Here is a 26,184-nt window from a genome sequence, read left to right on the forward strand (position 1 = left end):
GGACTTCCCCTTTAATGTATGAAAAATTTCTACTCAAGGATATATTAAGCTTAATTCTTTGTTTTTCCTATATATGCCTGTAATGTTTTTCTGTTCATGTACCGCACTTTGAATTGTCTTGTTACTGAAAAGTGCCTTATAAATAAACTTACCTTACTGGTTGGAAGGAACCACTGAGCCATTTAAGGGTCTGGATTGATCACAAAAGTCTTGTGTAACGCTAAGAGACTGAATTCGAGACAAGCCAGATGGACTTTATTTTTTGACATTTCCCATCATTTTGGTTCACATAACATTAAACCAGATGCTCTCTTAAGACTATTCTCAACAGAAAAGGAACTTCCCCGACCAGAGCCCATATTACTGTTGTGCAATTATGCACTGTTTAAAGTTATTTAATGTTTCATAAATAACTCTCTGTCTGTTAAGTATTGTCTGGTGATAATCAGCTCTTGAGCTGATATCAGGACAATGGTTGAAAGGGATGAATTTGAGCACTAGCGATCTTTTAACAGCAATCTCTGCACACACATAGAATAAAGGAGTGACAACTTCTTCAAGTTCAAGAATTTGATAACAGAAATAAAATGAACATCCAGAGAACATCACTATAAAATGCTGTTTATCTGAATTAACCTTATATTTCCATTAACAAATCCTTCTCGAGGGTAGTGAAACTTAGCTAAAGTGTCAGGGTGCATTTTTGCCTGCTGCACCTTGAGCAGTTTCCAGCACCTTCTCTCTCAGCCCAGCTCTGACTCCACTCAGTCCACACCTGTCGAGCTCCAATCACCTCGGACTCAATCCACCTGCAAGCTGCTCTATAAAAGCCTACCTCAGTCTCCTCGTCACCGCCGGTCCGTCTTCAGTTTTCTGTAGCACCTCAGCCGGAGATCTTCCCACGTACAGCTGAGTGACAACTTCCCCTAGTCTGGCTACCTGAGATTCTCCCACGTCTGGTTGTCAGAGTTCCCCGCATCTGCCTGCACCTCCAATGGCTCTCCCTGCTGCACTCCTGGTCCTACTGCAGCCCTCTGCGTTCCAAGAATTCTCTCTCCTGCTCTGGAGGCTTCCTGTTTCTGCGGCGCAGCACCCGCAGCTCTCCAGTGTTCTCCAGCTCCCCAGCTCCTGCTCTCACCATTCACCAACTCCATCCGGGTAAAGACTCTGGCTCTCTTCCTCCACAACCATTCAACATTCAATAAACTCTTGAGAACTAAGCTCCGTGTGCGGCGTGTGTGTTCGGTTCACCTTGACAAATCCTGACCTTAAGAGAAATGAAGATAAAAAGAAACTAAGCTAAGGAACTATTTACATGCAAAAAAAAGACAAAACAAAAGTGGTTGATCGTAATCAGAATAATTAAATTAGCTTAACTAATTTAGAACATTTGGCATGTTTTCAATCCATTCACAATGCGAATCCTGAGTTAAACAAAACATTATTTGATTAAATAACGTTTTGTTTAAGTTAAAGAACCAAGGTTTATCTTAAAGAGTATGGAATGAGCTTAAATTAGCTTTACTAATTCAAAACAACATTTGGTATGTGTTTCAACTCATTCACAATGCAAATCCTGAGTTACACAAATTATTTGAGGATATAACATTTTAAAGAATTATTTGCATAATAAAAAGCATTTACTTTAGGGACAGTAGATTTTATTTATGCGATTCTACCTCCGGGGGCTAGGGGTCGCTGTGGTGATCGGTTACTCCTAAAGTTAACCAGAACACTTTTAAATTGACATTAATATTCAATATTAATGTGGGAATAAAGCTCATAGCACTATCGAACGACGTTGGAGCGAAACTAACAAGCCTTATGCTTTAAAACAAGCTCTTTTTTAAAGTCCGGAACCGGATGTAACCAGGAGCTAAATAGCATTTTGGCTAGTGGATATTCGGCGCTGACTTTAAAAGCTTCGGCTTTTATTTTAGTCATAATGAGTGGCCGGATAACATAAACATTAATATCCCAACAATTTATGAAACCCCTGTGAAGATAAAGTTTTGTTATAACCATAAAACACATTTGAACCATATCAGCAATGCCATGGAACCGACTGGTAGCATGAGTTAATTCTGTTAGCCCCTTTGTTTAAAGACACCATGTGAGCGCATTACACAAACATTTTCCAGTTACCATGAAACCTTTCCCTTTGGGTCTCTCTGTCTAACCTGTCAGTGGCTCGTGTGAGTTCAGTCCACTTTGGCCATCCAAGGAAGGAGGACTGAAAAGCAGGGAAAATCGTTGGTCTTTCAGCAGCAGGCTAGCCTGTGGCTATGAGCTAAGCAACGGCGTGGTCGGAGAGAATAGGCCTGGCCCAACGTCCATTTAGCAGTCTGATCTATCAGCTTGTCCGGTGAGGGAAGGCATCCGTGTCTCGAGTCCGCTTTGCTGCAACAGCTGACAAAAATAAACAAAGCTGTTTCGGCATTCCTTACTTCGTGGCTGGTGTGCACAAAAGTCAGAGTGCAGCATTGATCTGTGTGATGATTCTTCCGATGTAGTCAAGTCTCCGCTCCGCAGAGGACGAGAATTCCCCTCTTTCGCTCTGGTTACTCCTTCGAAGCAAGCAGATGAGTTTCACAGAACGCCTTTTCTGTGCAGTTTGTGGACTTTTGGGGCCTTGATGCCCGCATAGTGCTAACTGTTCTCAAGCCAGCCTCTCTCCTCCTTTGTCTCAGGCAGGAAGAAAATGGTGAAGAAGCAGTGGAAGTCTGGAAGAAGTGATCTGAGGGTCTGGTCAGAAGTGCTCTGACCTTTTGTCTCTGGTGGAGTGGTTAATAGCATGGACCCTGCTGAGAAGGGTTCCTCCCCCATGGTACATGTTCAGAGTTCCATCTGACTTCATTAATTCCTTCACGATCTTGGCACTAGTGCTGATCTGATTCTCCACCTGACACACCTGTAGAGCTCCACCCCGGTTCTCATTATTCTTTACCTGATCCACCTGTACCACTGACTATATAACTTGCCCTCAGACCAGTCACCAGTGCCAGATTATTACGGGCCAACGGTGAGACTAATCCAGCGTCCTGAATCCTGTCTGCCTGCTTGCCTGATACCTGACCAGTTTCTGCCTCCTGATTCTCAGAGCCTGCCTTTTCCCTGTCGAATCTGCTTATCTGTGCTACCTGGATCCCCTGACCTGTATCTGTGCCCTGACTCTGCCCCGGATTCTGATTTGGACTGTTCCTGGATTTCCGATCAGCTGGCTCTGACTTTGGACTGGCTCTCGGATATCAGACTCTGGTAATCCCCTCTGATCCTCCAGCCGTATTCTGTCATCATAGTTCTGACCCTGTGCCAGATTTTTGACCACTGAACACCTTCCAGAATTATAGAGTCTTCATCCATATTCAACCTGCAGCAGTGTTTTTCTGAAATCAACTCTTTCTTAATGTTAGCTGCTTGTGTCTGGTTGAATTCTGGGTCCTCTAATTTTTGAGCATTACAGCCCTTGGATATTTGCCTCCACATTTTCTATCCCACGAACCTGATGTGGCTGTGCCCTTTCTTGTGCCTTCAGCCAGATCTGACAAAATCAGACTAAATTGGGAGCACAATAACATCAGATTGTCTCTATTAAAAGAAGGAGCAGAGTCACTCCTTCCCCCAGGGGACTGCCCATCACAGCAAGTGGTACCAACACTGCTATGTATCAAGCCCCCTCAGACTTAGCTCCCTCTATGCCTGTGGACTGTGAAAGCATCCACACTGGAGAGACCGGCAAACTTGGTCGCAGTCCAGAATAGCATCTAAGCACCGCCTGCTATTCAACATCGGAACCTAACCAGCCTACTGCCATGGAAATAGGCTGCTTGTAACTTTTCTTCAGCATTTGCAGGAGAAAGCTGATCTAAGAATCGCCCCTTCAAGTTGTGGAGGGATACTAAGTACACAGCCACATTAGGAAGGCCGCGCTGCAACCCACAAACAAGGAAGCAGCTCAGATCTTGTCTGGGGATGGCGGCATTCTTTCTATAACAGATTCATTCCAAACTTGTCAGCCAGAGCAGCTCACCACACAGACAGGAGTGGTTTGAGAAGTCCCAATAAAATCCAATGGACAGCAGAAGCCATAGGAGCTTTCCAAGATATTTTCCAGTCTCTGAGTAAGAACACAGCCTTGCATTCTCCAGATTTTAATAAGAACTTCACTTTGCAGACTGATGCTTCTGAAAGGGGTCTTGGGGGGAGGTTGTAATGGCCACTGAAAAGGGGAATAATGAAAAAAACTGAGTCGGACACGTGTTACTTCTGTCGTTTCCAATGGCGTAATGTTATTTCAAAAAACAATTTACATGGACAAATAAAGAAATTATAATACATTAAGGAAAAAATACAGCACATCAGCTACTCAAAATATTCTTGTGCCTCACAGTTAGACTGGTACTTATTTTCATATTAATATAAAATTATATAACAACAATATCATATACAGGCTGCATGTATATATACTACATTTGGAAAATATATCAGTCATGTCTATCGAGACTGCTTTCTTACAAAAATTACAGTCATTAACATTTCTGTTTTAAAGGTATACTTTGCAACTGGCTCCCCCCAGAGGGCGAAAGTAAACATGCACTGTCATAAAGATGCTCAGCTGTTCTGGTTTCTCCGTCAAGCCAGGCGCGGTTGTTTTGAGATTAGCAGACAGGCGAACGCAATGAAAAGTCGAAAAAACGGCAGTATACACAATGACTAACACAGTGAAAGTATGAATATCAGGGCTTCCCGCAGCGCTATCTTATATAATGTCCTCATAAATCACAACATGCATCCTTCCTGAATGCTCCACATTGCAACCAACATTTATGCCCTGCAACAGTAGCAGCAACTATGCCGTGGGACACAGCTAATCAGGAAACTATGCTAAGTATAACTTTTTAAGCAAAGCCATATTTACTCAAGCTGTTCCAGTCACTACAAACAGTCCCTGCTCGCCTTCCAAACATAGTAAACACACATATATTTAGTAAAACTTGTAACAATCAGAATTCTTACCTGAAAAGGGGAATAATGAAAAAACCGACACGGACACGGTGTTCCTTCTGTCGTTTCAGGAACGTATAAAGCCCTTAACGATCAAGCTCCATCATATATCAGAGCTCTGATTACCCTGTATGTTCCTAACAGAGCACTTCGCTCTCAGACTGCAGGTCTACTGGTGGTTCCTAGAGTCTCTAAAACCAGAATGGGAGGCAGATCCTTTAGCTATCAGGCTCCTCTCATGTGGAACCAAGTCCAAGTTTCGGTCCGTGAGTCAGACATCCTGTCTACTTTTAAGACGAGGCTTAAAACTTTCCTTTTTAATAAGGCTTATAGTTAGAGAGGCTTAGCTTACCCTGAGCTATCTCTATAGTTATGTTGCTATATGCTTAGGCTGCTGGAGGACATCAGGGTCTATTTTTCTCACTCTGCTGAGTCCTCCTACTGTTCTCCAATTTGCATTGCTTGTTATTTCAACTTTAACTTTTTGTTCTCTGTCTTTTTTCTCCTCATATTAGGTACACCTGGTCTGGTGTTCTGTTAGCTGTGACATTATCCAGGGGAGGCAGATAATCTGCTATTGCCATATAACATAGAAAGGATTCCCTGGATCAATGTGTGCTTCTGTGCTTTTTTTTGTCTCTTTTTTGTGTCTCTGCTCTGTCTTCTTAAACCCCCAGTCGGTCGAGGCAGATGGCTGTTTACACTGAGCCTGGATCTGCTGGACGTTTTCCTCCCTGTTAAAGGGGAGTGTTCCTCTCCACTGTCGCTTCATGCATGTACAGTACGAGGGATTGCTGCAGAGTCATGGACAATGCAAATGATTGTCCCTGTGGCTCGATGCTCTTTCAGGAGGAGTGAATGCTGCTTGTCAAGACTTGATACAATCTACTGGGTTTCCTTAGATAGTAAACTTTTTGACCAATCTGCATAATTTGATTGAATTTGACTTTGTAAAGTGCCTTGAGATGACATGTATCATAAATTGGAGTTGTATAAATAAAATTGAATTGAATTGCAAGTGTTTAGAAGTACAGTACTGTGATCAAATTTTTGCTCTGTTGCCTATAACAAGAGCAAAGTAAAGCTTCTCAAGCAGATACATGCTGTCAATATCTATTTTATGTATGTCCAAATATATTCTTTAATTTCCCGCTGTATGTTCCTAGCTGACCCTGCTTTTACCAATATGTACTCTTTGTGGTCATTGATATAAGCTGTCTTTTATAGAAAGCATTGGACTTACGGTTAACAAAGTTGTGCAACAGTGCCCTTTAAACAGTGAGGTATGTTTGAGTTTGTTATGCAAACACTTACTGACCACATTACAGGAAACTGAGTAGACTTTTCTCTCATGTAACAAAACATCTGAAGCAATAACACCTTGTGATAAAAAAGTTAATTTGCATGCAGTGTATTTTAGTAAAGTATGACTGTTACTGTAACAAAATAACCCCCACATTGCACATTAGCATTAGAAGTGAGGGGCATAAACACAATTGTAGAGGCCTTTCTTTTAGCAGATAACAGCATAGAGGTTTTGGGCAAAGCAATTTCTGGGACAGTGTCAGTATTGGTATATTATCTATCTTTTTAGCCATCTTTAAAAAGCTGTTTTTGTGCACTCTTTAAGGGCAGCAAATGTTCCATGTGTTTCAATAGAATAGTACAAAGGTAAATGTACACTCAGACAGTCTTAGGTCATAAGAGACAAAGATATTTGTCTATATAAATAATATTGAATTGAATATGTTTGACCCTTGTTACAACATGCAGTGTAGTCTGCAACAGAGTCTAAGCTTTTGTTTGGTCTGAGGTCAAAAATCTTTAGGTAGAAATATCTGTTTAAACAGTCACTAAACACTTTACTCTTTGCCCTTAAAGTGAATAAAATCTACACATAAACTATTTTAAAAAGGAGGTCAGCCATTGGGGAAGGGCAGCAGCCTGCAAAAAGTGTGAGTACAGGTAAGCTGGGTAAAGACAGGGTTTCTTACACATTCTTGCCGGTCAGAGTTCAACATTGTTTCCAGAATGTGATTTAAAGAATTCTCAGTCCCTTGTTAACTAATATTAAAGTATTTACACCAAAATTGGCTATGAGTGTATGGCTATGCATTCCTACAGTTTTAGGACTTTGAACATAGATATTTCAAAAATCTGTAAGAAAATGGATAGATGGGTGCGGTAGCAAACCTGTGACTAAAGCAAAACTTCTAAAGTATACTTAGGCACAGGGCAAAACTATGAAAATCCAAAGCACTGTTGGTATGATTGGCTTCATTTTGTCTGGAATCTTTTGTCTGGAACCTTGGAGGCCGACGATGGAAGAGGAAAACAGGAGGCTCCAGGAGGCTCCAGGAGGCCCCGGGCTACAGGCTCCAGGAGGCCCCGGGCTACAGGGTTCTGCAGTTGGCGGACCCTCCTGGGTCTTTGCGTCACAGACAGACATCTACAGGTGCTTGGATTCAGGTGCTTAAAAATTCACTTCTATGCAGATAAAGCCTATAATTGGCTTTGCCTGTCACTGTCTTTTATAAAATAATATTGCATATTTTTCCTGTGATGTTATCAAAGTATTGGTTAATACAGTTCTAATACTTTCTGATAATACAGTTACATTTATGGTGATTTTTGGTGAATGATTTTAGGTATTAATTAGAATTAGTATTTAAGTTTTAAGTAATATTTAGAATCAGCCAATCCTGAGGGCACAACACAGGTCATAACATATATATCAAAAACTGCAAAAACTAAAATCTATCATTGGGATTAAATTTTTTTATTGTTTTTTATTCAACGCTAAAATGTTAATGTAAATTAACTGCCCTCTGAGGCTTTACCCAAGCAATTCTGAAGTAGACTCACACTGATTTGCCTCATACAGTGGAATATCATAGTCATGGCACAAAGACATTTTCAAGGGTTATTTTATCTTCATATTTTATTAATGTTTTAGTTGCATACAAAAATAAAACATAATTAGAGTGTAACATAGACTGTAACAAAAAGATTTATAGTGGATCAAAAACATTTAAAAGTATTTGGAGAAAATACTTGATTTTCAGTCAATATGGTGCTGGAATCCCTGGTGGCCATAAGATTAGGTTCATTCCTCAAGCTGTAGAAGTAAAATAAAATAATTAACATAAAATACTACATCGGACTTCCATAAAACATTACATAACTACTAAGTTGAGTCTTTAAAATAACCAAATATTATCTCAAATATTATATTTTATTCCTTAACACAGAAGTACTGTAGTGTAGTGTACCCCTGATATATACACACACACATTTATATATATATATATATATATATATACTCCATACTTTAGACCTTGTTCTGACATATGGCATTGATTGTGAAGAATTAACAGTATTCTCTCACAACCCTGTCCAGTCTGATCATTTTTTAATAACGTTTGAGTTTAATCTAACTGAGTTCTCCACCCCCAAAAGAGGGTTCCATTATAGTAGATTTTTATCGGATAATGCTGTATCAAAACTTAAAGTGTCTGTCCCCTTTTTAATATCCTCAGTATTGCAGAAATGCCCTGTAGATGGCAGCATTGCTGTTTCTTCCCATTCACAAATCGATACCTTTGCTAACAATGTGACTTCCTCATTGCGTTTTGCATTAGACAATGTAGCTCCCTTGAAAAAGAAGGTGATTATTCACAGGAAGCTGGCTCCTTGGTTTAATTCAGAGCTGCGTTCCTTGAAGCACAATGTTAGGAAATTGGAGAGAAAATGGCGCTCTACACACCAAGAGGAATCCTACTTAATCTGGAGGGACAGACTATTGTTGTATAACAAGACCCTCCGCAGAGTTAGAGCAGCATATTTTTCATCATTAATTGAAGAGAATAAAAATAATCCTAGATTTTTCTTTAGTACAGTTGCCAAACTTACCCAGAGCCACAGCTCTGTTGATCCATCCATTCCCTTAGCTCTTAGTAGTAATGATTTTATGGGATTCTTCATAAATAAAATCGATGCCATTAAAAATAAAATAATTGGCATCCTCCCAAACATGATTACCTCGTCCTCAGTAAGTGAGGCAGCATTGGAGGAATCTTTAGAATCTGTGCAGTGTTTGAACTGTTTAGAAGCAGTAGAGCTTTCTGAGCTATCTAAAATTTTAGCTTCATCTAAACCTTCTACCTGTATGTTAGACCCAATCCCAACCAAGTTGTTTAAGGACATATTCCCTTTGATCAGTGGCACTATTTTAGACATGATTAATCTATCCTTAGTAAATGGATATGTACCACAGATTTTGAAAGTAGCTGTTATTAAACCTTTACTTAAGAAACCTTCTCTTGATCAAGATGAGTTAGTAAATTACAGACCTATATCTAATCTTCTTTTCTTATCTAAAATTCTTGAGAAAGTAGTTGCTAATCAACTTTGTGAACATTTACAAAGTAATGACCTACTTGAGGAGTTTCAGTCAGGCTTCAGAGCTCATCATAGCACTGAAACAGCTCTGGTGAAGGCCACTAATGATATTCTCATGGCCTCAGATAATTGACTTGTGTCTATACTTGTCCTGTTAGATCTCAGTGCTGCGTTTGATACAGTTGATCACAATATTTTCCTACAAAGACTTGAACATACTGTAGGGATTAAGGGGAAAGCATTAGGCTGGTTTAAATCTTATCTGTCAGACAGATTCCAATTTGTTCATGTTAATAATAAATCTTCCTCAAACTCTAGGGTCACCTGTGGAGTACCACAGGGTTCAGTCCTTGGACCAATTCTATTTACTATATATATGCTTCCGATAGGCAAAATTATCAGACAGCATGGGATTAGTTTCCACTGTTATGCTGATGATACTCAGCTATATTTATCCATAAATCCTGATGAATCCAATCAATTACTTCGACTGCAGTCATGTCTTGATGACATCAAAAGCTGGATGACTTTAAATTTCCTGCATCTAAATTCTAACAAGACCGAAGTTGTAATCTTTGGGCCAGAGTCCTCAAAAAATAAACTTCTTAACCAATCACTTAATCTGGGTGGCATTAACCTGGCCTCTGGTAATAAAGTAAAAAATCTTGGTGTTATTTTTGACCAAGACATGTCATTTAAATCCCATATTGAAACAGGTTTCCAGAGTTTCCTTTTTTCACCTCCGGAATATCGCCAAAATTAGAAACATTCTGTCCAGGAGTGATGCTGAAAAACTGGTCCATGCATTTGTTACTTCAAGGCTGGACTATTGTAATTCTTTACTATCAGGAAGTCCACAAAATGCAATTCAAAGCCTTCAGCTGATCCAAAATGCTGCAGCAAGAGTTCTGATGAAAATCAACAAGAGGGATCATATTTCTCCAATTTTAGCTTCCCTTCATTGGCTTCCTGTTAAATCAAGAATATAATTTAAAATTCTTCTTCTAACGTATAAAGCCCTTAATAATCAAACTCCATCATATATCAGAGCTCTGATTACCCCGTATGTTCCTAACAGAGCACTTCGCTCTCAGACTGCAGGTCTGCTGGTGGTTCCTAGAGTCTCTAAAAGTAGAATGGGAGGCAGATCCTTTAGCTATCAGGCTCCTCTCCTGTGGAACCAACTCCCAGTTTTGGTCCGTGAGGCAGACACCCTGTCTACTTTTAAGACTAGGCTTAAAACTTTTCTTTTTCACAAAAATTATAACTAGTGGCTCATGTTACTCTCAGCTACCTTTTTAGTTTTACTGCTATAGGCTTAGGCTACTGGAGTATATCAGGATCTAATTTTCTCACTCTATTGAGTTCTACTGTTCTTCAATTATGCATTATGTGTTGTCATTTCTGCTTTAACTTTCTGTTCTCTCTCTTTTCTCTTCATAGTAGGTACACCTGGTCTGGCGTTCTGTTAACTGTGACATCATCCAGAGAAGACGGCTCACCCGCTACTACCATCTAATGTAGAACAGATTACTAGATCAATGTGTGCTTCTGTGCTTTTTTGTTTCTCTTGTTGTGTCTCTGTTCTGTCTTCTGTAACCCCAGTCGGTCGAGGCAGATGACCGTTCATACTGAGCCCGGTTCTGCCGGAGGTTTTTCCTTCCCACTAATGGGTGGTTTTTCTTCCCACTGTCGCTTCATGCTTGCTCAGTATGAGGGATTGCAGCAAAGCCATGTACAATGCAGATGACTCTTCCTGTGGCTCTACGCTTCCCCAGGAGTGAATGCTGCTTGTCGGGACTTTGATGCAATCAACTGGTTTCCTTATATAAGACATTTTTGACCAATCTGTATAATCTGACCCAATCTGTATAATATGATTGAACTTGACTTTGTAAAGTGCCTTGAGATGACATGTTTCATGATTTGGCGCTATATAAATAAAATTGAATTGAATTGAATTGAATATATATATATATATATATATATATATATATATATATATATATATATATATATATATATATATGGTGCATTCAAATAACTCTAAAAGATTAAAGTTTGTGAAGTTTTTGAGAGGCTGTTTCATAAATTGGTAGATGTATTTGTTACCTTGATTAGCCACAATGTATTCCCTGTCAGCCCGGTCAGCTAGACAAGAAAGAAAAATATTAATTGAAAATGAGAAATGTTCATTGTTTATCCAAGGTAGACTGTGTTAAAATGTGTTCTCTGTATGAGGAGTTACTGGGCTGGTAGTAGTCATAGAGGGCAATGACTGCTGGTTTGAGGTTCTGCACAGGGACCTGCTGTAGGAGCACCAAGCTGTGGTTGACTGGTAGGCCCTTCGTCAGCTGAAGAGAAGATAAAAATATAATTCACTGTTCGTGATAAATTCGTTTGCCAATGTCTTATTCTGAGATGGTGATTGGTCTTACCCCCTGTAAATACACAATAACATGGTTGTTCTTGTGTTCAACACGATCCACCAGCAGAGCATATTCAAGCTGTAAGAAGACATTCAGCAGTCTTAGTATCACAGTCACTGTGAGAAACAGGTCCAGTGTTCTATTAACACCTGTGCTCAGGAAAAAGTCCTTGTTTTAACTCACATTCTTCAACGACTGCGGGTCAGGGATAAATCCTGACAGCAAGGCAATGTCCAGGATCACCATGTTAGTATTGCCCTCTTTTCCATTGTACCTGGAACACAACAATAAATATGCTGTTATGTAGTAGTTACGGTGGAGAAATAGTCTAAATTTGTATAGTAATTTCATTATCTATATAAACAAAAAAATGTCCATGAAGGCCAGGAAAACATTACATTATACTAAAGGTAAAAACTAAGTAGCATCTTATTAAGAAAACAAGTGTTTGTACGTACATAGCCTGTATTATTTCATTTTATTTATGAATTTATAAACCAGGTTATATCAGGGATCTGGGGTTGTTTGTGTCCAAGTGTGTTTTCTTGATCTTTTCAGGAGCTGCAGTTGTCCATGAGGGGGGAGCTAAGCAGTGTGTTCCGACACACCTGCTGCCAGTCTTCCTCGCAGGCTGGTGTCAACTTTGTTGGAACTGGACCGAAGTGCAGACAAGAGCTTGGCAGTCACACAATAAGTGTGAAGATTCATTAAATTAACAAACAAGGCTCACAAGTCTGACAGAGAGCCAGGGACATGGCACGGATGAGACCAGAACAGGGTAGCATGACGGAGGACCTAACAATGAGTGTGACAGAACTGGCTGAACTTAAAGGGAAGGGGACAGAAGGAACAGCAGATGGAGCAAATTAACACAGGTGAACGGAGTAAAGGCAATAAGGCTGCAGGGCGAAGGGGCACAATGAACTGGCAGCGGCAGGAGGATAACAAAATCTAATAGGGAACATTTCCAGACATGAGGGGAAAAAAATCTAACTAAACTAAGAACGAGTAGGCAGGAGATAAAAATCTACTGAAATAATAAAGAACAGAATCGAACTAAAACAGGAACCAGATCTAACGATTACAAGAATGCACTCTTAAGATAAATACTAACATAAAAACAGAGTAAACTAATGACCGAAACAATACCAAACGTACAAAGTATAAAGCTGCAGGATCCCCAGGGAGCTACAAGAAGTAATCAAACCCCTGGGGATCCTGACAGCTGGAGCTTAAAGAGGAGCTGCCGTGGATCACTCTGTCAACCATTGCAGTACCTTTATCCCTCCAGGATCTTCAGATTGTTTGGGCTACGTTGATAATTGGCTAGCTTTCTTGGGAAAACATGGTCTGATCCATCCCACTTTTGACAGTGCAGCTCTTCTCTCTAGGAATGACTGGATTTGTTAGTTCTCCAACATGCTGACAACCTCTCAGCAGTAATGAATTTATGGGATTTTTTTAAATAAATAATATTGAATCAATTAAAAATAAAATCATTGCTATCCTTCCAAATATATTTACTACATCCTCAGTAAGTAAAGCAGCATTGGAGCCAACTATAGAACCTGATCTGTGCTTGAATTGTTTTGACCAAGAGTCTGTTAGATCTCAGTGCTACATTTGATACTTCAAGGCTGGACTATTATAATTTTACTACAACGAGGTGCACAAAATGCAGTTAACATTTATCCTACTTTAGCTTCCCTTCATTGGTTCCCTGTTAAATCCAGAATAGAATTTAAAATCCTCTTTCTCACATATAAAGCCCTTAATAATCAAGCAACAGGTTTCTTGTTAAAAGGGAGTTTTCCTCTCCACTGTCGTTTAATGCATGATCAGTATGAGGCATTGCTGCAAAGCCATCGATATTGCAGACGACTGTCACTGTGGCTCTACGCTCTTTCAGGAGGAGTGAATGCTACCTATCAAGACAATGTACAGGACTGTCTCAGAAAATTAGAATATTGTGATAAAGTTCTTTATTTTCTGTAATGCAATTAAAAACATGAAATGTCATACATTCTGGATTCATTACAAATCAACTGAAATATCGCAAGCCTTTTATTGTTTTAATATCGCTGATTATGGCTTACAGCTGAAGAAAACTCAAAAATCCTATCTCAAAATATTAGAATATTTCCTCAGACCAAGTAAAAAAAAATTATAATAGCAAAACAAAATCAAACATTTGAAAATGTCCATTAATGCACTCAGTAGTTGGTTGGGAATCCTTTTGCACAGATTACTGCATCAATGCGGCGTGGCATGGAGGCAATCAGCCTGTGGCATTGCTGAGGTGTTATGGATGCCCAGGATGCTTCAATAGCGGCCTTTAGCTCATTTGCATTGTTGGCTCTGGTGTCTTTCAGCTTCTTCTTCACAATACCCCACAAATTCTCTATGGGGTTCAGGTCAGGGGAATTGGCAGGCCAATCAAGGACAGTAATGCCATGGTCACTACACCAGTTACTGGTGGTTTTGGCACTGTGGGCAGGTGCCAGATCATGCTGGAAAATGAAATCATCATCTCCATAGAGCTTTTCAGCAGATGGAAGCATGTAGTGCTCTAAAATCTCTTGGTACACAGCTACATCATTTACTCTGGACTTGATGAAACATAGTGGACCAACACCAGCAGCTGACATGGCTCCCCAAACCATCGTTGACTGTGGGAACTTCACACTGGATTTCAAGCAACTTGGATTTTGCGCTTTTCCAGCCTTTCTCCAGACTCTGGCGCCTTGACTACCAAATGACATACAAAACTTGCTTTCGTCTGAAAAGAGGACTTTGGACCACTCTGCAACTTTCCAGTGCTTCTTTTCCATAGCCCAAGTCAGACGCTCCTTCCGTTGTCTTGAGTTCAGAAGTGGCTTGACCATGGGAATACGGCTATTGTAGCCCATTTCCCGGACACGTCTGTGAACAGTGGCTTTTGATACCTGGACTCCAGCTTCAGTCCACTGTCTTTGAAGCTCCCCCAAATTCTGGAAGCGGCTCTTCTTCACAATGCTGTTTAGGCTGCGGTCACCTCTCTTGGTTGTGCAGCGTTTCCTGCCACATTTCCCCCTTCCAACACACTTTTTGTGAATGTGCTTTGAAACTGCACTCTGTGAACAGCCTGCTCTTTGAGAAATTTCTTTTTGTGTCTTACCCTCCTGATGGAGGGTGTCAATGATGGTCTTCTGGACAGCAGTCAGATCAGCAGTCTTCCCCATACTTGTGATTTAGTTTACTGAACCAAGCTGAGTGTTTTTCAAGGCTCAGGAAACCCTTGCGGGTGTTTCGAGTTAATTAGACGATTCAAGTGATTAGTTGAATAGCCTACTAGTATACTTTTTCACGGTATTCTAATATTTTGAGATAGGATATTTGGGTTTCTTAAGCTGTAAGCCATAATCAGCGATATTAAAACAATAAAAGGCTTGCGATATTTCAGTTGATTTGTAATGAATCCAGAATGTATGACATTTCATGTTTTTTAATTGCATTACAGAAAATAAAGAACTTTATCACAATATTCTAATTTTCTGAGACAGTCCTGTACATTGTCTTGATAGGTAGCATTCACTCCTCCTGAAAGAGCGTAGAGCCACAGTGACAGTCGTCTGCAATATCGATGGCTTTGCAGCAACGCCTCATACTGATCATGCATTAAACGACAGTGGAGAGGAAAACTCCCTTTTAACAAGAAACCTGTTGCTTGATTATTAAGGGCTTTATATGTGAGAAAGAGGATTTTAAATTCTATTCTGGATTTAACAGGGAACCAATGAAGGGAAGCTAAAGTAGGATAAATGTTAACTGCATTTTGTTCACCTCGTTGTAGTAAAATTATAATAGTCCAGCCTTGAAGTAAAAAAAAAAACAGAAAATAAAGAACTTTATCACAATATTCTAATTTTCTGAGACAGTCCTGTAATCTGCTCGGTTTCCTTAGATAGGAAACCTATTGACCAATCTGTCTGGTTTGATTGAATTTGACTTTGTAAAGAGCCTTGACATGATATGTGTTGTGAATTGGCGCTAAAGAGATAATTGAATTGGATTGAATTGATACTACATCCTCTGTTTCAAATATTTACCTTTTTTATGACTTACTGTGAACTGAGCATCAGGGTGACTTTGGGGGGTCTGTGAGAGGAGTCGTATTCTGTCAAAACCTCCACACTCATAGTGGTGGCATCAGGAGGAGGTGGGATGTTGTAGTGCTGAGAAATCTGAGAAAAGTAACACAGCAAGGTTTAATAATTAATAAAATCTAAACCAATTTATTTCAGTTGGCCCAGGCATCTCTGAAATATGCATACGTATAAAACCCTCATAATAATAAAGCCAGCTGTGGTGTTCTCGTGGCTTTATTATCTTTTCCATCATATACATTCAAAGGAATACAACTAGATTAAAATTACAAAAAAATATTTTCCTTGTTTCATAAATATTAAAAATAACAAAAGTCACTTTCCTTCATAATGTGGATGCTGTAACTAACCTGCACAGAGGCACATGCACTCCCCTTCACCTCCAGGCTGTACTTTCCCGCTACGTCCTGCAGCATCTTCTCCTGATAGAGCAGTTTGTTCCCTGGGTTTACATCAAAAACCAGCTGACCGCTGGGAGACTGAACCGTCACTGTGCTGGTACCTTCAGGGCTGAACACCAGACTGGAGTAGAGGGACAGAGCCTGAAGAGCCACCACTGTGTCCTATGAGGTAAAAAATGTATGACGTTTGCTCTGAGCCATATCTGTGCTGGTATGATCAAGCAGTGTGAATAGGACTAAAATATAACTTTTTAAAGGATCAAACCCGTCAGCGTAACAATAATACTGTATTATTTCCAGACGGAGGCAGATTTAGGCATCTGAAGATATTGCATTCTAATTAATCAGAGTTGAAAGTTCAGCTGCAGCATGTCTTTAGATTTTGTTTATTTTCTACATTTTAATGATTTAGAGCCTTTGAAAACTATGAAACCATTAAGAATGGAACTTCAAAGAATTGCATAAAACTGTAAATCCTTGGATTCTTTTGAACAGTGGAGCAGCTTTCCAGTTCCAACCAGCATTTCTCTGCGTGCCAGCTTGTTAATAAGACTTCAGAGGTGTACTTAGGTAAAAGTCAGGAGTTTATCATTACACCACCGTTACAAACTCTTCATTGTCTCTTTCGAGGAACGTTTGAGGTATCTGAAAGTCCTGATTAACTTCATATCTTAGAAAAGGTTTTTCCATTTCCCTTTGCTGTTGGAAACCCTGCATGGACACTCTGAAAGAAAAAAAATAGTTTTGGACCTCTAGAAGCACTAGGTAACGTGGTAAATATCCAAAAACAAATCAAATGAAATAGCACACATTGTCCATCGATTCTTTCTCCAGACATTTTAAGAATCCCCTTTTCTGTGAAAACATGTAAAGTTTTTGGGTGTGATGTAAAACAGTGTGGACTTATAAACACAAATCCAGTACCTGAGTTGAGGAGAATCCTCCATAATGGTTCTGCTGGGTTGTCAACCACCGAACAATCCCTGAGGCATAACCCCGGTCTTCAGTAGTGTGGGAGGCAGAGAGTTTGGCCAGCAGCACATAGGAGCTGATCTCCACAGACAGAGAAGCAGATTTTTCTGTTGCTGTCTGAGACCAGTGGATGAAACCACCTTAAAAACAGTGAAAAACAAACAGGACTAAACACTGGGTTACAGCAATGAAATGATCAATAGTTTTTCAGCAAAAACATGACTCACCATCTTTGATGGCAACAGAGTCGAGGTGCTGCAGAAGGTGAGCTCTGGTCTCCATGTCTCCTGCCAGCGTGAAGACGTACGCCAGCAGTGCTGTGGTGTAGGTGTTGCTGAAGTCATTGACGAACTCTTTGAGGCACGACAGGCTCTGTTTCACCACAGAATCCTTTGATATAAGAAAATACAACTAAAATGAATTCCACGGCTTGAGGAAATTTAATAGCCCTTTTTTAACAACAAGGATTGTTGTTCACATTTAGTCTAAAAAGGACTATAGATCAGGTAAGTAATTTATTAATTAATTTAACAGTTATTAAATTACTTATCCTTGCGAGGTTACACAGCCCGCAAACTATAGTAGTGGTATGGGCTGACATGCAAAAAAATTGCAAAATTTTAGATACTAGCCGGTAAAAACATTAACATATGATCTTTTTTCTGCCTAGACTGAATAACTGTTTTAGAAAACTGCGATTAGGCCAGCAATGTTCTCTTGTTCAGAGACAATGGCATTGAGGAAGAGACAGGAAACAGAGTTTGATGTAGCAGACATGAAGATGTTGAGGTTCTCTTTGGGAGTTACGAGAATGGATAGATCAGGAATGAGTACATCAGATAGGCAGAACATGTTTGATTTGTTGGAAATAAAGCCAGAGAGACCAGACTGAGAGCAAGATAACAGGAAGGCGTATTGCAACACGTTGCTCTGCTTTATTCTTTTGACGTGAAACATGCTGGATTTGGAAATGATGGGAGCCTTTTAGACATCACAGAGTTTCACCATTCTCAGTATTCTATGGGGAACACGTATAGCTGTTTTAGTAATGCAAGTTGTGTTAACAACGTTTTCTGAAAATATAGGCTTCCTAAGACACTTTAAACTGTCAGGTTCAATGAGAAACTTTTTTTTTGTGTGTTTTTCATGGGAACTGATAAAGTCATCTCCCAAAAGATATTAAAGATGTGTAAAAGTTTTATTTTTAAACTCAATACATTTTCTGTTTTCAGTGACATTGACAAGTAATTTCAACAAACAACTGGCCCATCAATAATTATTTCTACATTTATACATAATCTGTGGTAAAGTCTTAATTAAAACTGGAACAATCAAATTATTCATATAATTGCTGTCAAACTAAATTTTTATTTGATTCAAGTCCAGATAAAAAACATTAATCTCAGAAGGAACATCTTTGTGGTGTTTGTGACTGTGTGGGTGTGGTTAGGTGTGCTCTCTCTCGGATAGGTGTGGCTTGGGGAGGAGCTGGCTGCACACACCTGAATCTGATCCTCATCTGGAGCAGTATTTAAAGCCTGGCTTCCTGTGTGCTCACTGCCAGATGGTCACTGCTAGTTGGTAGATCAACCAACATTCTCCTCTAGAGAAAGCGTTCTTTTTCAGACTCTGCTGTGTTTTTTCCACAAAGTAACCTTTGTCCTGTCTTCCTAGGATTCAACTCCGCTCCAGCCACCAGCCACCTGCCACCGAGCCACACCAGCCACCTGCCACCGAGCCACACCACCCGCCTACCACATCTCCAGCTGCTACCCTCGTGAGCCTTCCTTCCTCCTTGACCAGCCCCAGCTTCCGGAGACACCACCTCTCCCTGCTTCCCTAAAGGACTAAATAAACTGTTGATTGCACCTTTTTCCCCACGCCTGGTTCTCTGCACTTGGGGTCCAGCTCCTTGCTCATAACAGTACCATCTGGCCAAACTATGGACCCAGCGGACCCAGACGATCTCCGGAAAGCCCTCTCCAACCAAGGGATTTTAATTGGAAAGCATGACCAGCTACTCAATGAAGCCATGAGACTTCTGCGGGACTTGAGTCACAAGGTAGCCCTCATTTCTTCCCAGCTGCCCACTCAAACTGCTCCATCAGAAGCCCCAGCAGCAGTGAGTAATCCTCCCCCTCCTCAGGCCCAAGTACTTCCCCTGCAAACAGCTAAGGAACCTTTTGTTCCACCACCTGAATGTTACTCTGGAGATTTAGGCTCCTGTAGTCTTTTTTTTTTTACAGTGTTCCCTGGTTTTTGATCAGCAGTTATCCAGATGACCGCTCTTGAATAGCTTATGTTATTAATCTACTTAGAGGTAAGGCGGGTCAGTGGGTAACTGCTTTATGGGAGGGGGGGGATCTGATGCCCTTCAGTCTTTTGAAGCTTTTTCTTCTGAGTTACGCCGTGTTTTTGACCATCCTATTCTATTTTCGCATCTTAGCCGCTGAGAGTGGGTGGGACGTCAGGGCATTGCGAGCAGTTTTTGTTAATGGTCTCTCTGACCAGATTAAAGATGATTTAGTTTCTCGTGAGATGCCTAACTCATTAGACGAGTTAATTTCACTGTCAATTCGTATTGACAACCGCTTGAGGGAGAGGAGTAGGGAAAAGACCGGCAAGATTCGAGCTACTGCTAGTTTCCCCCTCACCTTTTCCCAAGCTCAGTCGCATCTGAGTACATCTGTCAGCCCCCCGGGTCCCAGTAGACCTCCTTCTGGCTCAGGGGAGCAACCCAAGCAGGTTGGGCGGGCCCGCTTAACTCCAGAAGAACGCCAACGGCGGATGCAAGCAAAACTCTGCCTTTACTGTGGCCAGACGGGTCATTTTATAGCTACCTGCTCCCACATACCAAAAGACCGGGCTCACCAGTAGGGGAGAGTGCCCTGGTGAGCCAAACCACCTCTAAGTCCAGCTCTCCTCCTCGTGTTAATGTGTCTGCCTCTCTTACTTTTGCAGGGATTACTTTACCCTGTTTAGCACTAGTGGATTCTGGAGCAGACGACAATTTTATTGACATAGAACTAGCGAATCAGCTGAAAATTCCTCTCGAGCCTCTTACCAAACCCTTAAATGCAAATGCACTAGATGGCAGACTTCTAGCCACTATAACTCATCGTACCAAACCCATTTCTCTAGTGATTTCAGGTAACCACCGGGAGAGGATTCAGTTAAATGTCCTTCCTTCTCCTGTGTCTCCAGTGGTTTTAGGTCTCCCTTGGTTAAAACTCCATAACCCCAATATAGATTGGCAGACTTCCTCCATCATCGGTTGGAGCGTACACTGCCACTCTTTCTGTCTCCATGCCGCCTTACCCACCACCAGCACCCTACCCCCTACCCCATATTCTCCTCCCGATGTTACTAGTGTCCCTTCAGTTTATCATGACCTGGCAGCAGTCTTTAGCAAAGATCTAGCTCTGTCCCTACCTCCCCATCGACCATATGATTGTGCCATAGACCTCCTCCCTGGTGCCAAATTCCCTGTTAGCCGTCTTTATAACATATCCCGGCCTGAGAAAGATGTCATGGAGCAATATATCAACTCCTCCCTGGCAGCAGGCCTAATCCGTCCCCCTTCCTCCCCGTTAGGTGCAGGTTTCTTCTTTGTTGAGAAGAAGGACAAGACTCTTCGCCCTTGTATAGATTACAGAGGATTGAATGACATTACAGTAAAGAACAAGTATCCACTGCCCCTTAGTGATCCCTCTTTTGAGCCTTTATGTCACGCCCAAGTTTTTACCAAGCTCGACCTCCGCAACGCGTACCATTTAGTTCGGATATGTGAAGGAGATGAATGGAAGACCGTATTTAACACCCCTTTAGGGCATTTTGAGTATCTGGTGATGCCTTTTGGTCTCACAAACGCGCCGGCTGTCTTCCAAGCCCTCATAAATTATGTTCTCCGAGACATGCTAACTCATTTCGTGTACGTGTACCTGGATGACATTTTAATCTTTTTCACGCTCACTAGAGGAGCACATCCAGCACGTTCGCCTCGTACTGCGGCGCCTTCTAGAGAACAAGTTATTTGTAAAACCAGAGAAATGCGACTTCCACCAGCCGTCAGTCAGTTTTCTAGGTTATATAGTTGCCAAGGGTCAACTTCAACCAGATCCGGTCAAAATCAAAGCTGTAGTAGAGTGGCCTACCCCCATCTCACGCAAGCAACTGCAGCGCTTTCTTGGGTTTGCCAACTTTTACCGCAGGTTCATCCGAAACTATAGCAGAGTAGCTGCCCCTCTTACCAAACTCACCTCCAACAGTATCCCGTTCTCGTGGCCAACTGAGGCTGAGCAAGCCTTTCAGAGACTTAAGAAACTGTTTACCAGTGCTCCTCCACCCTGACTCTTCCAGACAGTTTGTGCTGGAAGTAGACGCCTCTGAGTCAGGAGTGGGTGCCGTCCTCTCTCAGCGCCATCCAGAGACTCACAAGCTTCACCCCTGTGCATTCTTCTCCAGGCGACTCTCGGCAGCTGAACAAAACTATGATGTTGGGAATCGTGAGCTGTTGGCTATTGTGTTGGCTTTACAAGAGTGGCGGCACTGGCTGGAAGGATCCAAACATCCGTTCCTCATCTGGACAGACCATAAAAATCTGGCTTATCTCCATTCTGCCAAACGCCTAAATTCACGTCAAGCTCGCTGGTCCCTATTCCTTAGCCGCTTTAACTTCACACTCTCTTATCGCCCAGGCACCCGCAACCTCAAGGCTGATGCTTTTTCACGGCAATTTTCCCCAGATTCGGTCTCTTCTGAACCAGTGCCCATCCTGCCATCTACGTGTTTTGTGGGAGCAGCGCAGTGGGAAATTGAGTCCATAGTACGGGCAGCTCAACAAACCTCGCCCGATCCTGGTGGTGGTCCGGCTGATCGCCTGTATGTTCCTGAAACAGCTCGCTCTCAAGTATTGCAGTGGGGACATGCCTCCACACTCACCTGTCATCCTGGTTTTCAACGTACCCTTCAGTTCCTCCAGCAAAGCTTCTGGTGGCCGGGCATGACTCGGGACACTAGGGAGTTTGTGGCTGCCTGCTCTGTCTGTGCTCGTAGTAAGGCTTCACATCGCCCACCTGCTGGTCTCTTACAGCCTCTGCCCGTCCCCAGTCGCCCATGGTCACACATAGCTGTGGATTTCGTTACCGGACTACCACCTTCTAGAGGTAACACTGTCATCCTCACTATTGTTGACCGTTTCTCGAAGTCTGTTCATTTCATCCCTCTCCTCAAGTTACCCACTGCCCTCGAGACTGCAGACCTTCTGGTCTCACATGTGTTTAGGATTCATGGGATTCCTGTGGACATTGTTTCAGACCGAGGCCCCCAATTTGCCTCCCAAGTGTGGCGGGCTTTTTGCCAAGCTATTGGTGCTACCCCCAGCTTAACCTCCGGATACCACCCTCAGTCTAACGGCTAGACAGAGCGGGCCAACCAGGACTTGGAGTCCGCTCTCCGGTGTGTTTCTGCCAGGCATCCCTCCTCATGGAGCATCCAGTTGCCATGGATTGAATATGCCCACAACTCCCTGGTCAGCTCGGCCACAGGTATGTCCCCATTCATGGCAGCTAATGGTTTTCAGCCTCCTCTGTTCCCTACCCAGGAACGTAATGTTGCTGTGCCTTCGGTCCGTGCCCATCTTCGCCGAGTTCAAGAAGGGTGGAGAGCCACCCGAGCAGCCCTCACCCGTTCTGCCCACCGCAACCAGGTGCTCGCAGACAAACATCGTTCTCCTGCCCCCCGGTACTAACCGGGTCAGAAGGTATGGCTATCCACACGGAATCTCCCCCTCCAGGTCGAGTCCCGGAAGCTCGCCCCCCGTTACATTGGCCCATTTGAGGTGGAGAAAATCATCAATCCTTCTGCTGTGAGATTGAGATTGCCGGACTCCATGCACGTTCACCCGACCTTCCATGTTTCTCTGCTTAAGCCTATGTCCTCCAGTGCCCTTAGCCCTCCGGCCGAACCCCCTCCTCCCGCCCTGACTATTGATGGCCATCCTGCCTTCATTGTCCACAAGATCTTGGATGTGAGGCGTCGGGGTCGTGGTTTCCAGTACCTCGTGGACTGGGAAGGCTACGGTCCGGAGGAGCGGTCCTGGATTTCCCGTCGTCTCATTCTTAGTCAGCAGTTATTGGATGACTTCTACCAGGAGTTCCCTGACAAGCCTGGAAAGACGCCTGGAGGCGTCGTTTAGACGGGGGGTACTGTGGTGTTTGTGACTGTGTGGGTGTGGTTAGGTGTGCTCTCTCTCGGATAGGTGTGGCTTGGGGAGGAGCTGGCTGCACACACCTGAGTCTGATCCTCATCTGGAGCAGTATTTAAAGCCTGGCTTCCTGTGTGCTCACTGCCAGATGGTCACTGCTAGTTGGTAGATCAACCAACATTCTCCTCTGGAGAAAGCGTTCTTTTTCAGACTCTGCTGTGTTTTTTCCACAAAGTAACCTTTGTCCTGTCTTCCTAGGATTCAACTCCGCTCCAGCCACCTGCCACCGAGCCACACCAGCCACCGAGCCACACCAGCCACCGAGCCACACCAGCCACCGAGCCACACCAGCCACCGAGCCACACCAGCCACCTGCCACCGAGCCACACCACCCGCCTACCACATCTCCAGCTGCTACCCTCGTGAGCCTTCCTTCCTCCTTGACCAGCCCCAGCTTCCGGATACACCACCTCTCCCTGCTTCCCTAAAGGACTAAATAAACTGTTGATTGCACCTTTTTCCCCACGCCTAGTTCTCTGCACTTGGGGTCCAGCTCCTTGCGCATAACAATCTTCAAATTAAGATTAAAGAAGATTGAAACTAAATTTGTCAAAGACGTATATACATATTGGAATGTGAGAAAATCCTAAAAATTTTAAAATTTACCATTATCCTGTTTATAAAGTATTTCCAGGTCTAACAATGCTTTATAAATGACACTAATTCTCAAGGTTATTGAAAATAAAAAGAATATCCCCTTGAGGCGAAAATGAGCAGTCTTTTTTTTTTTTTTTTTTTTTTTTTTTTTTTTTACATGCGGCCGCTACCTTCATCTGTTATTGATTGGAAGCACAGTATACATGACACAATGTTTAGCTGTTTACTTTTTCTGCCTCTCAACACATCTATCGGTTACATTTTTTAATCAGAACAGTTTTTCAAATTATGAGATACCGTCTCCTTCAATTTTTTTTATCCTGGGCCATGATTTTACAAAAAACAACCATGGTGTAGAGTAAAATGAGCTTAAATTTTTTTAAATCTTACATTTGAGGCCATTTTCATCTCCAGAAAGGCAGTGGTTATGTAAGCACTTAGCGTCACTTCATCAGATACACCACCCTGTAGAGACAAAGTATCACAGAGATCATGGTATCAGTGGGTGTTCACTGGACCTGTTCTGAACACAGTATAACTAAGTTGAAATTTAAATGTTGATTTCTGGAAAATCAGTCCTAATAATCATAGAAAGAGGCCACTATGTACAAAGGAAATTATGTTATTCAAACTTTAATGAGGCATCTGGCGGCAGACACTGTAAAGCAGGAGGCAGAAGCCTCTCTGCTGAAAATCATAAATAACCATCTGCAATGTGATTTATTGTAGATTAACTTTCAGGTATATCTCAATTAATAAGAACGTCGTCAAATGGTTTAACTATTTCAGTTATTCAAAGGTCAAATAGCTAAATTTGTATAGATTTGCCATACAGTGAGATATTTTAATGTTTGCTTTTATATAGATAGTTATAGTTTACAGCTAAAGGAAACGAACCATTAAATAAAAAAATGTCAATATTACATAAGATCAATGAAATTGCAGACCTCACTGAGACATGGGTGAGTGTAGAGTTTATACATAGCCATCATTTAGAGCAGTATATTTAGATGAACTTTAGACCAACCAGAGCAGTCAGTTCTTTAAGTGGCCAAAGCTTAGACTTTGAAAAAAAAGTTATAAGATGCTATAAATCATGCACAAATCCCAAAAAGAATGACCTAAAACTCAAAGACACCTTCAATGAACTTAGTATGACTGAAAATCACAAGTTATTCATCAGTGATATTGCGGTAATATATTAATGTACAGAAAGAAAATAATAATAAACATCTACCAACATGTCAAAAGCTTTTTTTTTTTTTTTTTTTTTTTTTTTTTTTACATGTCAAAAGCTTTGAGACGATCTATACACCAATTTTATTCCATACATTGCTGAACTATTTTTCATGTTAACCACTTATAAATGTGTTTTTAATCTAATAAAAGAAAAGAAAAAGAAAATGCTCAGTAGAAGCTAGTGATTTCATCATGAGAAAATGTAAACAATGTATCTGTCAGGATCCATGGCTGTTGTGATTGTAATGTTTTTAGGTGGCCACTCGAAGGCGGTGTTGAGTCAGGCTGAGCCAGCATTCCTGCATGCCTGTGTTCAATCTCATCAGCCAGAGTACATAAGGGGCTGGCTGCTGGTCAGCTGAGGCCTGACTGCTCTTCCTGCATGGTACCTCAAGCCAGAAAACCTCTCTGTATTTGGACGTCTTTGTTCAAGGTATTCCAAGCAAACTCCTTGTTTCACAGGAGACACAAACTCCAACCTGCTTTTCTTTAAACTGCCTGACTTCTTCTTTAAACACCACCTTCTCAGTTATCTTTCTGGATTTCAAGTTCAACCTCTATGCTACGCTACTTGACTGGTCTGCCAAACAATCTGACCACCCTCCAACGCCACCATCTCATTCTGCCAATACCATGGATCCTTGTGTAAACGAGACACTGGACCCCATTTACACAAGAAGCCTCACCTGTGCTTCAATCACTCCGACCTTTAGCATCTTGAGCAACGTCAT

At 41.8% G+C, this 26,184-nt stretch overlaps 1 protein-coding gene across 2 annotated transcripts in view; it reads right to left on the reverse strand.

Annotated features, from left to right (window-relative positions):
• Positions 1 to 7,925: 7,925 nt before the first annotated feature.
• Positions 7,926 to 26,184, reverse strand: part of LOC105921939 (alpha-2-macroglobulin) — a 50,613-nt gene continuing 32,354 nt past the window's right edge. The window contains exons 27-36 of one of the 2 annotated variants that reach the window (XM_036150109.1): positions 24,605 to 24,679; positions 17,580 to 17,742; positions 17,305 to 17,492; positions 16,330 to 16,542; positions 15,939 to 16,057; positions 12,018 to 12,108; positions 11,844 to 11,912; positions 11,654 to 11,759; positions 11,518 to 11,556; positions 7,926 to 8,122 (exon numbers count right to left, since the gene is read on the reverse strand). In XM_036150109.1, the coding sequence (XP_036006002.1) occupies positions 8,118 to 8,122; positions 11,518 to 11,556; positions 11,654 to 11,759; positions 11,844 to 11,912; positions 12,018 to 12,108; positions 15,939 to 16,057; positions 16,330 to 16,542; positions 17,305 to 17,492; positions 17,580 to 17,742; positions 24,605 to 24,679 (1,068 nt within the window). In that variant the 3' untranslated portion in view covers positions 7,926 to 8,117. Of the gene's footprint in view, positions 8,123 to 11,517; positions 11,760 to 11,843; positions 11,913 to 12,017; positions 12,109 to 15,938; positions 16,058 to 16,329; positions 16,543 to 17,304; positions 17,493 to 17,579; positions 17,743 to 24,604; positions 24,680 to 26,184 lie in introns of both variants that reach the window. The other variant, XR_004933269.1, reaches the window with a different exon arrangement.

The sequence above is a fragment of the Fundulus heteroclitus genome, chromosome 18 (genome assembly GCF_011125445.2).
Source record: "Fundulus heteroclitus isolate FHET01 chromosome 18, MU-UCD_Fhet_4.1, whole genome shotgun sequence".
Classification (NCBI taxonomy): Eukaryota; Metazoa; Chordata; class Actinopteri; order Cyprinodontiformes; family Fundulidae; genus Fundulus; species Fundulus heteroclitus.